A 17,024-nucleotide genomic window follows, 5' to 3' on the forward strand; every position below is an offset into this window, starting at 1 on the left:
ACGCTGCACCTTTTCTCTGTTTTGTTGAAAAGGTAGGATGCATCCGAATGCAATTTTCTTGTGTCAGACATATCCATGAAAACATTGTTTCTAGTTGTATCTCATGGTGAGAGGGCACACCCAAAATCAAAGGATATGTCTAAAATGTGCAATTCTCTCTATATATATTGGTAACATTAGTAAAAAAGATTCATTCAGAAATTTGTTGTCTACATAATTTCTTTGCTCTCTTTTCTCTCTTCATCACATTCATACAATTTCTTTCTAGTTATTTCTAAGGGAATATAATTCGGTTTTGCTAATCGAATATTCCATACTTTGTTGTATCCTGGAAGTGATTTGCCAAGAACCCTTTAGCAAACTCATTCGAGTGGGGGCAAATAACACTTTAAGGAAACGATTCAAGTCGTACCTCAAAGTCATTATTCGGATTATTTTCCATATTTCTATATTTAATCTAACATTATGCACGACTGATGCGATCACAACTTGTAATCATAGAATGCATGTGCAAGTACAAACTATGCACGAACACAATTTGACACAACTATTAGTGATTCACTACTAATGTGTAACACACTTAGTTGTGTCCAATGACAATTTGGACACATGCGCTAATACCACTATTGACCTAAACGATAAGGATTCCTCCAAGAAATCACCAGGACTCCTTGATCTCTAGGTTAATAGTGAAGATAAAATTAAAGTAATGGTCTTTCAACCATGGTCCACTTAGAGTTTTGGTTCATGAGCTAAAAGTTCGTGAATATTGGTCATAAACTTGTTATAATGTGGATCAATAATAATAAAGAGTTTAAAAACGACCAGCTCTACATTATTATAAGTTCAAAAATCAATACTCACGAAATTATAATTAAGGATCAAAACTTCAATTGAGCTATGATTAAGGGACTATTACTCAAATTATTCACAGTAGCATGATATAGGGCCACGTACCATGATGTCAGTCTCCCCCAATTTGCTGGGTTTGTACATTCCTCGTCCCACCTCCCACATGGGCAATGTTTTTTTGGGGTCAAACCACGTGGTCGCTGTTTGGGAAACTATTTAAGCATAACCCAGAAAGTGGTCGTTAAGTAAAACGAAGCTAGATTTCGACCCACCAAACGTTGTCGTTTACGCATTAAAAATACATTAACCCCAAATTACTCAACATAAATATCAGCAACTGAACCAACACGTAAAATACCCAAACAGCCCCTCAGAGGCGACGCGGCTTTTACCAAAAAAAAGTCATGGCGGAAAAATTGAATTGAAAAGTCGTCAGATCTAGACCCGGATCCGACCCGCCAGCGGGACGACGCTGGCAGTTGACTGGTTACCCTCCAGATTTCCACAAACGACACGACCTTAAATTCCCTCCAGACCGTCTTTTATTCCCTGCAATTTGGGCGGATTCGGTGCATCATGGGACAAGAACATGGAGCAAATGAGAAAATGGAGCAAATGGAGCCGCCGTGGGACAAGAACATGAAGAAGAAGCGCAAGCGGATCCACCGCCCCGTCAGGCTGAGATGCTCCGTCAAGAATTACGATTGGGGTATTTTCGGCCGCAATTCCAAGGTCGCCAGGCTTTTCGCGCTCAATTCCGGGTCCGACATCGACTCGGGCAGACCGTACGCCGAGTTCTGGATCGGGACTCATGAATCTGGGCCGTCCTATGCGGATTCCGGGTCGGAGCCCTTGAGTCTCAAGGCCTGGATCTCGCAGGATCCCAGTGTGCTTGGCGACAAGGTGGTTGACAAGTGGGGTGCTGATCTTCCGTTCTTGTTTAAGGTATGGTTTCTGTTTGTTGTTTGGTTGCTGAGAAAATGCTGAATATAGAAAAGAAAATTGAATAGCAAATGGTAGTGTGTGTGTGTGTATTGTGTTTGCATTTTGTTATTGTTATCTGGTAATACATTGTGAATCTGAGGTTTAGAACTTTGTCCTGCAAAATGCTAGTGATTTCCCTGGCAAGATTATGGAGTTTTGGGATTGTTGTGGATTGTAGGTGCTTTCGGTTGGGAAGGCGTTGTCGATACAGGCTCATCCGGATAAAGAACTGGCTAGGGTGTTGCACAAGTCACACCCAAGTGTTTATAGAGATGACAATCACAAGCCTGAAATGGCATTGGCATTGACGGAGTTCGAGGCACTTTGTGGGTTTATCAGTGTCAAGGTAAAATACGTAACATCATTCGATGCCATTTAGTTATTGTGCTTGTAGTGAATTTGATCTTTCTAATAGTGTAGCTATGATTAGATGGTGTTTCTTATCAATTTCTCGTAAAATTGTCGATTATAGTTGCAATGGATCAGATCCATAGTAATTAATAAGGAAGCATAAACTCTGCTTTTGCTTTTAGCTTTAGCAATCAGTTCCACCGGAAGTTGTCTTGCGGTAAAGAAGTAAAGGAATGTAGTTGAAAACAATAAGTAAAGAAGCAGTTGAAATCAAGTTTTTAACTTTCTTAAGTGAACCTGAAATGCATTTCACTTTTTACCCTCAACTTAGAAAGATTTTATAAAACGTATTCATATGAACCATGCAACGGTAAGAGAGGAGACATAAGCAAATTAAGAAGTAAACCAATGTTTAGGACATAAACGAACAAGAAATAAGAAATAACTTATAAACTAATTGCATTCTTTTATAGTTATCAAACAATTTCCCTTATTCCATTTTATTCATTTGTTTTTAATTGCATGTCTTATATATTCCAGGAGCTCAAGGATATGCTTAACAGTGTTCCCGAGATTGCAGAATTGGTTGTGGTTGCAGACGCAGAGCGAATTCTACTTGGTAGTGAGCATCATGAGAATTGGAATGCAAAAACAGATATAGAGTCCATCTTCACTCGACTTATGTTACTAAGTAAAGATACAATTGCTGACATGATTTCTAGACTGAAAAGACGTCTTAATTTAGAGAAAAAGGTAAATTCAAGTTGTGTTAGCTGTAAATGTTGCCATTAAATAGTTGCTTTCTTCTAATCGAATTGAAGGATATAACCCACAGTAACTAAAATCAGAGTTAGATGTGCTACTATCAGTATATACCCAATTTGAAAGTAATAGAGGAACGTTGTTGTTTGAATGGTCAGTATAACTATAGGGTTCCACCATTATCCATCATGTTTATGCATCACTAGGTTTTCTACAATTACAATATTTTCTCTTTCATTGAACCAGAAAAGGCTTTTGACGGTTAAAGAACAACTGGTACTCAGGTTGGAGAGTCAATACCCAGATGATGTTGGTGCAATAGCAGCGTTTTTTCTTAACTATGTGAAGCTGAACCGTGGTGAAGCTATTAGTCTTGGGCCGAATGAACCTCATGCATATATTTCTGGTGAATGCATAGAGTGTATGGCAACTTCTGACAATGTTGTCCGTGCCGGCCTTACTTCAAAACCACTGGATGTTCAAACACTTCTTTCTATGCTCAAATACAGACAGGTAATCAGAAATTTTGATTCTCGATTATCCAGATTGCCTCTTTCCGTTTCTATAGAGATCTGTCACTGTTGTCCAATAGAACATTAGGTTTACGCATTTGCCTTGACTTTTTAATTGTATCATACATAGATGCTTGGCTGGATGCCATCACGCCTTTTGGAGGAGATGAGCGTCCTAAATTCTTGTTTGCTTTTGCTTCACAACTGCTTTTTCTCTTGCTCATATGATTGCTGAATGTCGTATGACTGAGCCTTGGGGATTTCGTATGTTTTATTTATTTATTAGTATGAGCTGCATCTAATCTGTCTACGTTGTTTTGCAGGGCTCTCCAGAAATTATGCAAGGCGTTTCTTTGAATCCATACACAACGAGGTATCTCCCACCTTTTGAAGAATTTGAAGTCGACTGCTGTAACATTCCTCGCTCTGCATCGGTGGTTTTTCCTTCAGTCCTAGGACCATCTCTTTTCCTGTTTACAGCCGGGAAGGGACATTTTGATGCAGGTCTGTCCGAGGATGATATAGTGGTGGAGGGTGATGATTTAGTTGAAGAGGGTGAGGTTTTCTTTGTGCCTGCCAACACGAAGATTAGCATTACCGCCAAATCAACAGAACTACAATTGTACAGGGTGGGAGTGAACAGCAGATTTTTTAGGGATTTGTAGTCCGCAGGGACTTCGAATTCTTCCTTCTTCTTTATCCGAAAGAAGAAAAATACGAACTAGATTTTATATAGCCACATCCTGTTGTAATATTTACGTAATATTTGCTCCCTAATTCTTTACATTAATTTTATTTATCCTTTTCCAATTCTTATAATTCTATAACTCGGCCGTTCTTTTGGCATTTGACTCTTTGTGTGGAGTTTGGTTGGGCTTAGTTGCTTGCTGAAACCAGATTTTGATACCAATTGCCTCTTAACAACTGACTCGTAAATGAATAAACCACGCCAAGATATTTTTCGGTTGTAGAGGACAATTGGGACCTAACTTTTTTTTTATTATAATTTTCTCAACCTATTTAAATTAATTCAACCTTCTTAGTTTGGTCAATGTGATTTAAGTGGTGGTTGATGGTTTGGTAAACTTGAGTTTTTCTTTTAACCTGAGCTGTATTATGTTGACTGACCCTCCTCCTTTAATTTTTGGTTCGGGTTGCTATGACTGGAGTTGTTTGTGTAAACCCATTAAGCTGATATCTTTCTTTGTTTAGCGGTTATGCTTGGGCTTTGGGTCCCTTTGTAACTAAAAAAAAAAAAATTCTCAAAATGTAATCTCTAGAAGAAAAGGAAAGCATAACTTCGGGTTGCTTGAAGCTCAAGTTGGACATGGAAAAATAAAGTAATGACTAATGATATTTTCTAGAAAAACAAATAAAAAATGATGTGCCGATGGACACCTTATCAGAGTGACAAAAAGTAATCATGCATTTACATCATTGTGCACATTGGATTCTCACCAACTGTCATTTCCCTAATAGCTAATTGTTTAACTCACTGACGTTATCACCCGACTTAAAAAATTTGTTTTACTAACGGGTCGGGTTGCTTGAAGCCCAAGTTTATCAGGTGGGTTAAATGGGTTTAAGACAATCCAATTCCAAGTAAAGCTTAAGCCCACAGAAACTCGAAAACCACGTTTCTCTCCCTGCCAGATTCCCTCAGCCGCAATCCGATTCCCTCTCCACTGCCTCGTCTGCTTGGCGCCCTCCTCCGACTAAACCCTAGAAAGTCACACGCAGGCTCGCTCCGTAATCCTTAAAAGCTCATTTCCCGTTTCGGAGATGCCCGGCAAGGACGAGGGCGGCTCGTCCTCCGAGAAGGAGAAGAACCTCGAGCTCTTCCTGAAGGTCGGATTGGACGAGCGAACGGCCAAAAACACCATCGCCAACAACAAAGTCACCGCCAATCTCACCGCCGTCATTCACGAGGTACTCCCTCGTTGATTTTTCTTATTCTCCATTTTTTGTATCTACCGATTCAATTGCATGCAATTTAGAACTCCGCGGATTTATTGTTTTAGTCTTCATTTTTTTGAATAATTTCAGGCGGCGGTTGCTGATGGATGCAGTCGAACAGTTGGTAATCTCCTCTACACGGTCAGTAGTTTAACTTTAAGCCATGTGTTAACATTCTTGATTAAGCTAGTAATCCAGTAAATTTTAGTGTCATTTGTAGCCCTGTAGAATTTACTTTAGCTCCGTCTGTCTCGAAACGGATCATAGTTCCATAAGGGTGCGTTTGGATGACGGACTTTGAAGTTGCATGGAGCTTTGTTTGAATAAATATCAATGACAGTGAATAAATGTTAATGATTTTATATGCACTTGGTGTTGTATCATCTATGGCAGGTTGCCACGAAGCACCCAGCAAATGCCCTTGTGCATCGCCCAAAATTGGCGCAATACATTGTATTGTCAAAGGTTGGTGACCATACCTTCTTAATGTTTTGAATTTAAAATACGTAGTGTTTTATAATTCTTGCAGTCGATTATTGAATTACTTTTTCTTCGAAGTCTTACACGGTTTTTATGTTACAGATTAAAACCCCTGCCCAGTTAGAAGCAGCTTTTTCATTTTTTGCAACGACGGGGCCAGAGAATTTTGATATAAATAAATTTGAAGAAGCTTGTGGTGTTGGTAAGATAAATTGCGACGTACATTGAACGTGCTTTGAAATTGTTACTTTAATGTTTCTGTCTGGAATTTAACGAAAGTTCTTACTGATTCCATTTATCTGTTCTGCTAGTTGCATTTCACTTAGATTGTCTCAATTTGAATTAATTGTATCATGTTAGTTAATAGTATCCTCCTCTTCTTTCTTTTTTTCCTACAATTATAGACATTTAACCTTTGTGTTTGGCATGCAGGTGTTAAAGTTTCCGAAGAAGAAATAAAACAAACTGTTAATGAGGTTTTTGAGGAGAATAAGACTGCAATTTTGGAGCAGCGGTATAGAACAAATGGTTAGTTTTTTTTCAGCTCCCAGGCATTTCTAGTTACACACAAGGGAAACAGATGATTCACATAGACACATCGAGACTACTGTAGATCGGTTGATTACTATTATTTCTTCTGGCTCTTTGATGGTTCTTCAAGCCTCATAATTACTTTTGGTTTTGAGAAATTGGACATGTCGCACACATGTTCTTGCACAATTATCTTTCCTCTTTCAGGGAGAGAGGTAGAGTTACCCAATACGATCCTTTGTACGGTCCTGTGTATGTGAATACAACAAATATTTAGTCAAGGGAGGAGGTTCCTGTCTGATTGTCCTTGTATGCTTGCTTCTCCTCCATTAATTTGTTGGGTTGTATCTCTCCTTTCGGATCCATGTCACCTCTGTTGCTCCGAATTGTGTGGTGCCCGCGCATCTGTGTTCTTGTTAAATTTTTACTATAACCCCCAATTCATAATAAAAGTTTTTCGTATCTCCTTTTAAATGTTGCATCAGCATGTTGTGTTTGAAACTACTAAACTTTACATTCTGTTGTTTCATCTAGTGGGTGATTTGTTTGCACACGTTAGGAAGAGGCATCCGTGGGCTGATCCAAAAATTGTAAAGGTGATCTTATTTTACTTCGCTTTGTATTTATTGTTAGATTTTTCTTTCTTGGGTTTTTTAATAGAAAAACTGAAAAAGTAAGTGATAGGCAGACATTTTCGCACTAAAATATTTCTGACTGCCATATCTTTTTCCGTGACAGCAATTTATTGATGCAAAATTGCGTGAATTACTTGGTGAAAGGACAGCAGCAGATGATGAGAAGGTTCCAAAAAAGAAGAAAGAGAAGCCTGCTAAAGTAGAGGTTAGTATTTTTCCCAGGTTTCTGCATTTTTCCTGAAACCTATTAAGAGTTGACTGATGACCTCTGTACACTGTGAAACCTCCCCCTCCCTTTCCATTTGTGTAGGAAAAAGTTGTTGCTGTTTCTACTCCAGAACAGCCATCTGAAGAAGTTCTTAATCCATACTCGATATTCCCTCAGCCATCGGATAATTATAAGGTATGCACTTCCATTTTTATTTGTTCTTCTTCCCGTAATACAATATACCTCCAACTGTTTGTACAAGGTAATATTTAGAGACAAAATACTGAAGAAACAAAATAAGTGTTTTCATTTACACTCTGACATTTTGTTACCCTGTTGTCATTTTTCAGGTTCATACTTCTGTTTTCTTTAGTGATGGTTCTATTTTGAGATGTTCCAATACAAGGGAATTGCTTGAGAAACACTTAAGCAGGACCGGAGGGAAAGTTTTGACCCGCTTTCCTCCTGAACCAAATGGGTATCTACATATAGGTCATGCCAAGGTAAATATATTTGTGTTCTAGGATAGATTCAGTGTTTGCTTTGTCTGCGATTGTTCCTCATAATGTATCGTAATTATTGATTAGGCAATGTTTATTGACTTTGGCCTGGCAAAAGAGAGGGATGGAGGCTGCTACCTACGGTGAATCTCACTCCTTGTCAGCTTTTATAGTACAATTTACTTTTCATTTCCCATTAAGGAGGGAAAAACAAAACAGACATGAAAACACATCATTGATTATTTTGTTATGGTTGGTGATGCCAAAATTTGTTTGATTACATATGATGTACATGTTTTTGTAATAATCTTACCTGAATTTCTTGTTTGCAATATCTGGAACTAAGAGAATCTGTTACAATATTTCTGATTTGCCAGGATAACATATTTGAACTACTGTCTGTCGCATATTTTATAATCTTCTTTCAAATTTCGTAAATGTTCTTTAACTTGAAAGGGAAAGAACTTTTTATCTGTACTGTTTTTTAAATTTGATTCCTACTTTATCACTTTTAGGTTTGACGATACAAACCCAGAAGCTGAAAAGAAAGAATATATTGATCATATACAAGAAATCGTGAAGTGGATGGGTTGGGAGCCCTACAAGGTAAAAAAGTTGGTTGGTATGTCTTCTTGACAGTGTTTTTTGTCTTTGTGCCAGCTGACACCTGCTGGATTTCTGCAGATTACTTACACCAGTGATTACTTTCAAGATCTGTACGATTTAGCAGTGGAACTCATACGAAGAGGTCACGCTTATGTTGATCATCAGGTTTTGTTCAAACTTAATTGGAAAATTGTTTTGTACGCTGGGGTAATTTAGTTTTCTACATGCATACAATCCTCTGTGGTAGTGTGGTACTATCAATTGTTGACTTCTGCTTTGTGTTCATGACATTGTTTTTATTTACAAATCAATATTGGTTTTAGAATGATACTTTTGTTAACATTGGTTTCAGACAGCGGATGAGATAAAGGAGTACAGGGAGAAAAAAATGAACAGCCCTTGGCGGGACAGGCCAATTGCAGAGTCATTGAAACTTTTTGAGGATATGAGACGAGGCCTAATCGAAGAAGGCAAAGCAACCCTTAGAATGAAGCAAGACATGCAGAGTGATAATTATAACATGTATGACCTTATTGCATATCGTATCAAGGCAAGTGTGGACCTTAAATAATTCTTCTGATTATTCAAGTCTATGGGCATCCTAATAGTTACATCGTGAATTTCTTATTGCAGTTTACACCCCATCCGCATGCTGGAGACAAGTGGTGTATCTATCCAAGTTATGATTATGCTCACTGCATTGTTGATTCTCTTGAGGATATCACACATTCGGTATGCTTTCTAGCTTTGAGTGATATTCTTTCATAATAATAGTTGTGGCACGATTCATGAATCATGATTGTAAAATCAAGCCAAGTTTATCATAATTCATTGGGGCATCTCTCTCCCTCCCTCTGTGTTTTCACACTATTATGCAAATGTTGATGGTTGAGTCATCCTGTATTTTTTTTTTGTTAGTCATCCTGTATTTGAATATTGCAGCTTTGCACACTTGAATTTGAGACTCGCCGTGCTTCGTACTACTGGTTATTAAATGCCCTCGGACTTTATCAACCATATGTATGGGAATACTCACGACTGAATGTCAGTAACACTGTCATGTCAAAGCGTAAGGTGAGTCAACTACTGAACATACTTCTGTTAAGAGTTATAATGTTCGATAACTACTGAACTTACTTCTGTTAAAGAGTTATAATGTTGATATATAATTGTTATGCATGGGCCTTTTCCTCACTTAACAACCACCATTTATGTTCCAGTTAAATCGACTAGTGACACAGAACTGGGTTGATGGTTGGGATGACCCACGTCTTATGACACTGGCTGGTCTACGGCGTAGGGGTGTTACTTCAACAGCAATAAATGCTTTTGTTAGAGGAATTGGAATCACTAGAAGGTATGAATATGTGTGTGCGCGCGCTTGCTTTTCGTGCTCTCACTATATTGTGCTTCTTCATTGTCATATATGACCTTGTGATTCTTTCTGCGACAGTGATTGTAGTATGATACATTTAAGTCGACTTGAGTATCACATAAGAGAGGAGCTAAATAAAACAGCTCCTCGCACGATAGCTGTACTACATCCCCTCAAGGTGTGTATCTTACTGCCATTGGTTTTCTGGTGGTATTTTTCTTCCAACTGTGTATGACTCATCATTTTTTATTTAAGGTGGTTATTACAAACCTGGAAGCTGGCACTATAATGGATCTAGAAGCAAGGAAGTGGCCTGATGCTCAAGCAGATGATGCATCTGCTTTCTACAAGGTAACCTGATTTTGCTGATTTCTATTATGCATGTGGGGTAATGCTGAGATATGAAATTGTGAATATTTTTCATGGCTGTTTTAATGTTCATTGCTCTTGAATTCTGTTAGTCTGATGTTATCCGGTTCCACGTGATTAGACAAATAATTATAGTATTAGAGTACTTATGCATGGATTTTTCATGCGTTGGTTATTTCTGAAATGATGAATTAATACAAACGGAGAATCACTTTGTTTTGGCTTTTGTGTTAAGAATTCTGCATATTGTTTTTATTAAACGTTGCTCCAAGCTTTAGGTACTTTAATTGTCACTGAATTTTTTAATTTCCTTCGCATCAGGTTCCCTTTTCCAATACTGTTTATATTGACCAGTCTGATTTTCGACTTAAAGATTCAAAGGATTACTTTGGGCTTGCTCCTGGTAAATCTGCCCTGCTCAGGTACATACAGATTACAAGTTTTCACTTTACACTTCAGCATATTTGGGGTCCAGGGTTACAATATCTATGTTCATGTTTGCAGATATGCGTTCCCTATTAAGTGCACGGATGTCATATTAGCTGATGATAAGGAAACTGTTCTTGAGATACGAGCTGAGTATGATCCTACAAAGAAGACAAAGCCAAAGGTCTACGGTTCATCTTTTCACTTGTGATTGTTATTTGATGCTTGGAAACCATGCTTTGGTGCTTCGTAGTCTATTTTTTTACCGGTCAATTTGTATATTCCACAGGGGGTGCTTCACTGGGTTTCTGAACCTTCCCCAGGTGTTGATCCACTCAAGGTGGAAATCAGATTGTTTGACCGACTGTTCCTTTCAGAGGTTGGCCATCATTACTCTCTCTCTCTCTCCCCCCCTTCCTCTCCCTCCCTCCCTCCTTCCCTCTCTCTCTCTCTCTCTTTCTCTCTCTAAATCTTTCAGAAATTTGTTTGACTGTCAGAATCCTGCTGAGCTCGAAGACTGGCTTGCTGATTTGAACCCACAATCCAAGGTGGTAATACCCAATGCATATGCTGTGCCCTCACTTGGAAGTGCTGTTGTTGGGGACACTTTCCAGTTTGAAAGGCTCGGTATGTTTCTAAGTCTTCTTCTACTTGAAAAAGGTTCTTAAGAATACAAAACCATCTTTATTCCAAAACTTGCATGTCAGAAAAAGGTTACCGTCAACTTCATGTTCGTTGATTTCTCGATTGATTTCAAAGCTTTGTTTGTTTCCTTGACGATTAATTAAACCAATCTTGCTCTAGTTAATTATGTTTTTGAGGCAAGAAGTATTCTTTCAAGTGTGTTGACAACAGTGTATATTGAAGTTGTCTGAGGAGACACTATCTTTCTGTAATGCAGGATATTTTGTAGTTGACAAGGATTCAACTCCTGAGAAGCTCGTGTTCAATCGCACTGTCACGCTGAGAGATAGCTATCGCAAGGGCGGGATTTAGGTTACACCTTAGCGGGACACGAAACTGAAAATTTCGGAATTCAGTAAGTTGATACGAATTGAAAACTCACTCTCTTCGCTGTACTGATGTTATGTGCCAGCAAGCTTTTTATATTTGAAAATACCAAATGGACCGAAACCTAGATTAGTGTGTGATCCTTTTGTCAAAAGAAGAAAAATGAAAATTAGGGAGACCGTATCATGCCTCTGCCTGGTTTTTATGTTTCGTGTTAAATTGAATAACTTGTAAGATTCAATGTATCTTGAAGTAAAGATATTTAAATTTGGGGGATCATAAGTCTTTTATAAATTCATTTTGTTGACTTCTTTCTTCGACAAATCTTGAATGTATTGACGACTCGTTTCCTAATGTATAATTAGAATAAGTGGAATTGAATTGAGGATTTAGAATTGTGGAATCATAATTAGATTCTCGTTAGAGCTGTTTTCTAAAATTTTCAAAAATCGGAGTATGAATAGTATTGAACTATATTAGTTGTTTATTAATTCACATGAATCGGAATGAAAATCAATGTGATTTGCTAAACTGTATCTACTCTGGTAATCTATTTCAGAAGCAAATTTCATTCTACTTTGTGAGAAAAACTTTAATTCTTTTTATTTTTTATTTTTTATTTTCTTTTGCTGAGAGAACAAAATTTGGTGTTGGGTTATTACGAAGGGCAATTTTGAAATTTTAAGAAATAAGTGGAGGCATAATGGGGAGGAAAAGTTCATTCTGATTTCCCCAATTTTTGGAAAATTTTTTTATTGTGATGAGAACATGGTTGGTACATCACGTGTTTTTATGTAAGTGATGGAAAATTTTATTTTTTAAGCTATTAACTTTTTAACACACATCCCACCATTTGTATAATAACACACTTGATGTACCATCTCGTGTATCAGTCACACTAAAAAATCTCTTCAATTTTTGAGTTGAATTTCAAAATTTGTGCGTGTCCCACTAATATTTTAATTCTCCAATATTTAAACACTGAAGAATTCAGTTATTAGAATTCAGTCCCGCTTTTGAGTGTCAAATCAGGTTCGTTGGATTGCCATGAGTGTCTAATCTGATTCTTTACATTGGATTGGATTGGATTACCCCCAAGTGAGAAAGGAGCAATAAAAGAGGTAAAGAAATCATGTTGGCATGCAGTCGCCAGTGTTGACATAAAGTACGAAAATCAAAAGCCAATCAGCTGCCTCCTCTGCGCTTACTGCTGTCCTGTGAAAGATGGATCCAGCGTGTGAGAGTTCAGTCTCTTCACGCTTACTCGTGAAAGCGAAAGACTGATTTGATTGAGATTTTGGACGGATGGTATAGTGTTGGTATTATTCTGATTTCCCATCATTTGGTTCCAAAGCCAAACCCTCACATGAAAACTTAGCGCACCATTTTCCATTTGGCTCTCTCACACCTCCCTCCCTCTCCCTCCCTCTCTCTCTCTCTCTCTCTCTGGTGCCCCGCTTTTTCAATTGATAACCCACCCCAACCCTAGTACTGACCATCACTTTAATTCATCCACATTTCACACAAGTTTACAACAAAAAGCACCCACGAATTAGATGCTCTCTCAAACTCACATACCCACCATAAATTTACGTAGATCGATACTTTAGTCTAACAGCTACATCAATCGATACTTTGGTCTAACAATTAAGTTTATCTAAATCGATCGATACTTTAATCTGACAGCTAGATCGATCGATACCTTAATCTAACAGCTACATCGATCGATACATTATTCTAACATATAGATATACGTGTGTTTGTTAGTTAGTCGGAGTGTTATGCATGCTCCATTCTTCGAATATCGCAATCACAGTTGGATTTGTTAAAAAAGAAAAGCATTCTTATTATGGATGTTGTAACATTGACCACGTGGTGACGTGGAATCATATGGTTGACCGTTGGAAAAATAAGAAAGATGTAAAATCATTAGGGTTCGATATCATTTCATCGCCATGTAATCTATTCTATGACGTGGCTTCTTGCTCCTTTCAACAAAATAGCTGCTTCTTCAATACAACTCTTTTTTTTTCTCGGTAAACTTCTTCCATAATTCGATTCTTTCGAACCAAAACATTTTAGTCATTGACACATTGTCAATTGTCATGTCGGATGACAACGTTTTCCAACTATGAGAACAAGGTCAAATGTATAGAAGTGAATTTGGTCAGTTGGTTAGAGAATACCGTTTTCAACGGTCGCTCACCTAAGTTTGAATCTCTCTTTCGTAAAGTCTCAATTAATTTTTAATATATTATGTATGTCGTCTTGTCAAACAAAAAGAATAAAGTTCAAACAACATCAAATTACATTACTTGTAGAAAATACAGTTTGTGAACAACCATACATCCCATAACCCCTTAACATCTTCAACTCAGAATAATCCCCTGAAAATCTTCTAACTTTCTAGGTTGTCACGGCCCATCCATGTTCCATAAACTGTCAGTCACATTGTCCAACATCCAATCATTTCCCCCCATCTGGCAATCAAACTGTGAATTGCCAAGATTGCCCATTGCCGAAACAGGGTCCAGGCTGAGACCCTCCACGTCATAGCTACTGCTGTCCACGTAGTGACTGCCATCTGGACTTAAGCTGCTGTAGCCAAGTCGGTAATATGCAGGGGGAAAACTCGTGGACGGTTCTGCCATTTGAGGCACGTGTGAAACAAAAGAATCCGCCGAAAGGATATTACTTGGGACGGTGGCAAGATTGGAATTTCCACTAATGTGATAATTGTCCAACACGTTTGTCGCATTGCTAGGTGGAGAGGTTGAGAGTGGCACGGAAGGAGCTGCGTGATTTGGTGACAGACAAGGAGATGCGGAGTTCTGAGAAGTGCTCAAGGTTGAAGAACAAGAAGAAGAAGATTGCTCCATTTTTTGCAGCAGAGTCGGCACCCAGAAACCCCGAACTGCATCGAGAAATTGCTCGCTGTTCGACTCGATGTTCAGTTGGCGCGCCTGTTTTTGCACCCTTGTTCTCCAATAGTTCTTTATCTCATTGTCTGTTCTTCCCGGCAAATGCTGCGCAATTTTAGACCACCTGAAAAACGTACAAACATGTTATCGGTACATTTTAGACATTACAGACGCGTGACATAAAGAAAGGATATTTTGCATGGAGAATTCCTGACATAACAAACACCAACTTACTGAAGAATTACGGTTGTGACATACCTGTTACCCCACTTGGAGTGGAGTTCAAGGATCATGAGCTGTTCTTGCGGAGTAAGGTTCCCGCGCTTAATGTCGGGTTTTAAGTAATTTAGCCATCTCAATCTGCAGCTTTTTCCGGTCCTCTTCAATCCTAAAGAAAAACAGAGTTGAATGCTTGAGAACCAAGCAATGAAATGGACTCATTGACAAATGGTTTTGATCATGAGGCTAGCTGCTATTTACCTGCAAGTTTTGCTAAAGAATTCCAATGGCCTTCGCCGTGGTTCACGATGTAATGTATAAGCAGATTGTCTTCCTCAAGAGTCCATGGCCCTCTTCTGAACTCATTTTCTTCATTTGGGGTTGTAGGAGCAGCCATAGCTGCTCTCTTGCTTGAGAGAGAGAGAGAGAGAGAGAGAGAGTTGTTTTGTTTTGTTTTGTTTTGAGGAAAGAGAGGGATGAAACTGAAACAGAAGGAAGGCAAATTAAGATTTTATAGAGCAGAACAGAACAAAGTTTCAAATAATTACAAATCTAGAAAAGTAAAACCCTAAAAGGAGAGTGTCCACATGCATTTTTGGCTTCTAAACTGTCCAAATGGAATCTTATGAGATGAAATTTTGTTGTATAGTCCATGGATTAGCCTTCTGAGGTGTAGCTAGAGCTTCTAGCTATGTGGGTCACAACAAAATAAACTTTTCTTGGTCATCCTTGGTCAAGTTCAAACCACATAATTATACAACTCTAGTAATATTGTGCGGGAGATCTGAGCAGCTGGTCGATTAACACAATACAATTGCTCGACCGTCATTCACATCCCGTAATATAAGTCATGCACTAGAGAGTTTATGATAAACTTACGTATGGTTAATACATAATGATTCCATAAATAGTTGAATAGATTTGAATTAGGTCTGAACTAAAGAAAGAAAAGATGGACGAGGTCCTTGAAAGTGAGACGTAGTAGGGTTTCTTTTCTTCAAGGGATAGCTATTTTCGTTTCCTTTCTTTTTGTTGTCTATCTGGATTCGATCCCTCCTTATACAAGAAACGTGATTGACTGGACAAAATATATTTTACGCAGATGCAAAACTACAAACGTGGAAAATGGCGTATTCTGTTTTGTCAAAAAAAAAAAAAAAAATGGCGTATTCTGAGTTGGGCTCCATCGAACCATGTTTCAAAGTATTCAACTTTATAAAGATATTGACGGTGTGTGGTTGGAATATAATGATGCCCCTTCCAAGCACAAAAAATCCTTTTGTTCTTTTCAGCGTGGTACAACATGTTTTCATCCAAAACCAGGTCATTACGTGTACTCACTTGATTTGTAATTAGCGTATTTTGATTGTACAAATATTGTAACTGAAATCGCTCATTTTTTTTTCCATTATCGTTTAAAGTGCAATTTTGTAAAAACTCAATTGAATTAGAGATTGTTAAGTAACTCATATGTATCGAATAAATTACAATTTTGATAAAAATTAACAGTTTCGTGATGAACCAATCTCATAGTTGATACATATAGATAACTAAATTGAATCATCTCAAATTTGACTATTTTTGCAAAGATGATTTGTAAATAATTAGTGAGAAAATGAATGGCTTTAATTATAACATTTCACAGTGAAAATATGTTCTCAATGAAAATATGTTCAAGTGTAAGCACAAGTATTGTCCTAATAATAAAAGAATAATACCTAGGTGCACACCTTGGTACCTCTCATTGACTAATTTGTTGCGATTATACAATTTTCATTGTAAACGTGTCATAAACAAAATCGTTCAATCTGTTATCACAGCCTAAATATTATCCATACAAAAACAACAATAAAATTGAAAGTCGTTTAATCATCTTGATAATCTTAATTGTTTTCAAAATCGTTCATTTGTTTCGTACATATTATTAACCTTTTAATAAACAGTTGAAAGTGGCTAGATTGTAGGAAAAGTGGTACTAAGGAGAAAGAATGAAAGTGACATGGCGAGGTCTCAAAGTGGGAGAGGTGGCCAAAGGAGAGGACTCAGAGGAGAGGGGGGACCCCGTTCGGGTCGGGGAGGGGAGGAAAGGTTGGGGGGGGGGGGTGGGGGTGCTTAAAGTTTTGAATAGATTCAAGGGCCTGGATACATGATGTCATATATCATGACATGAGAGAATCAATTATTTGAGGATAATATTTTTCCAAATTTAGTCGAAATGCTTCTATCATGGGAGGGAGATGCTCTTCTCATCCTACCTGTTTTGGGAACATGAGAAGAAAAAGCTTAGATTAAAGGACCACTGAACTATTCAGCATCATGTGAGACT

At 38.0% G+C, this 17,024-nt stretch overlaps 3 protein-coding genes across 3 annotated transcripts; 2 read left to right on the plus strand and 1 right to left on the minus strand.

Moving 5' to 3' along the window:
• Positions 1 to 1,187: 1,187 nt before the first annotated feature.
• LOC103402682 (mannose-6-phosphate isomerase 1-like) lies at positions 1,188 to 4,271 on the plus strand. Its single transcript, XM_008341433.4, has 5 exons — positions 1,188 to 1,797; positions 2,015 to 2,182; positions 2,728 to 2,940; positions 3,196 to 3,462; positions 3,785 to 4,271. Exons 1-5 carry the CDS (start codon positions 1,429 to 1,431, stop codon positions 4,124 to 4,126), a joined length of 1,359 nt encoding a protein of 452 aa, XP_008339655.1. The 5' UTR covers positions 1,188 to 1,428; the 3' UTR covers positions 4,127 to 4,271.
• Positions 4,272 to 4,875: 604 nt separating this feature from the next.
• Positions 4,876 to 11,865, plus strand: LOC103402683 (glutamine--tRNA ligase-like). Its single transcript, XM_029096288.2, has 23 exons — positions 4,876 to 5,390; positions 5,508 to 5,558; positions 5,811 to 5,882; positions 6,000 to 6,099; positions 6,330 to 6,425; positions 6,963 to 7,024; positions 7,167 to 7,268; positions 7,374 to 7,466; positions 7,622 to 7,774; positions 7,859 to 7,914; positions 8,287 to 8,377; positions 8,456 to 8,542; positions 8,730 to 8,927; positions 9,011 to 9,109; positions 9,320 to 9,451; positions 9,598 to 9,734; positions 9,831 to 9,930; positions 10,008 to 10,103; positions 10,443 to 10,543; positions 10,626 to 10,731; positions 10,837 to 10,926; positions 11,045 to 11,174; positions 11,449 to 11,865. The coding sequence occupies exons 1-23, from the start codon at positions 5,244 to 5,246 to the stop codon at positions 11,541 to 11,543; spliced, it is 2,394 nt and encodes a 797-aa protein (XP_028952121.2). The 5' UTR covers positions 4,876 to 5,243; the 3' UTR covers positions 11,544 to 11,865.
• Positions 11,866 to 13,843: 1,978 nt separating this feature from the next.
• Positions 13,844 to 15,157, minus strand: MYB7 (transcription factor MYB21). The gene is given in 3 exon segments (NM_001294052.1): positions 13,844 to 14,603; positions 14,738 to 14,867; positions 14,960 to 15,157. Coding segments are annotated over 3 exon segments (897 nt in total). The 5' UTR covers positions 15,096 to 15,157; the 3' UTR covers positions 13,844 to 13,972.
• Between the last annotated feature and the right edge of the window lie 1,867 nt (positions 15,158 to 17,024).

This window comes from Malus domestica, chromosome 16 (assembly GCF_042453785.1).
Source record: "Malus domestica chromosome 16, GDT2T_hap1".
Classification (NCBI taxonomy): Eukaryota; Viridiplantae; Streptophyta; class Magnoliopsida; order Rosales; family Rosaceae; genus Malus; species Malus domestica.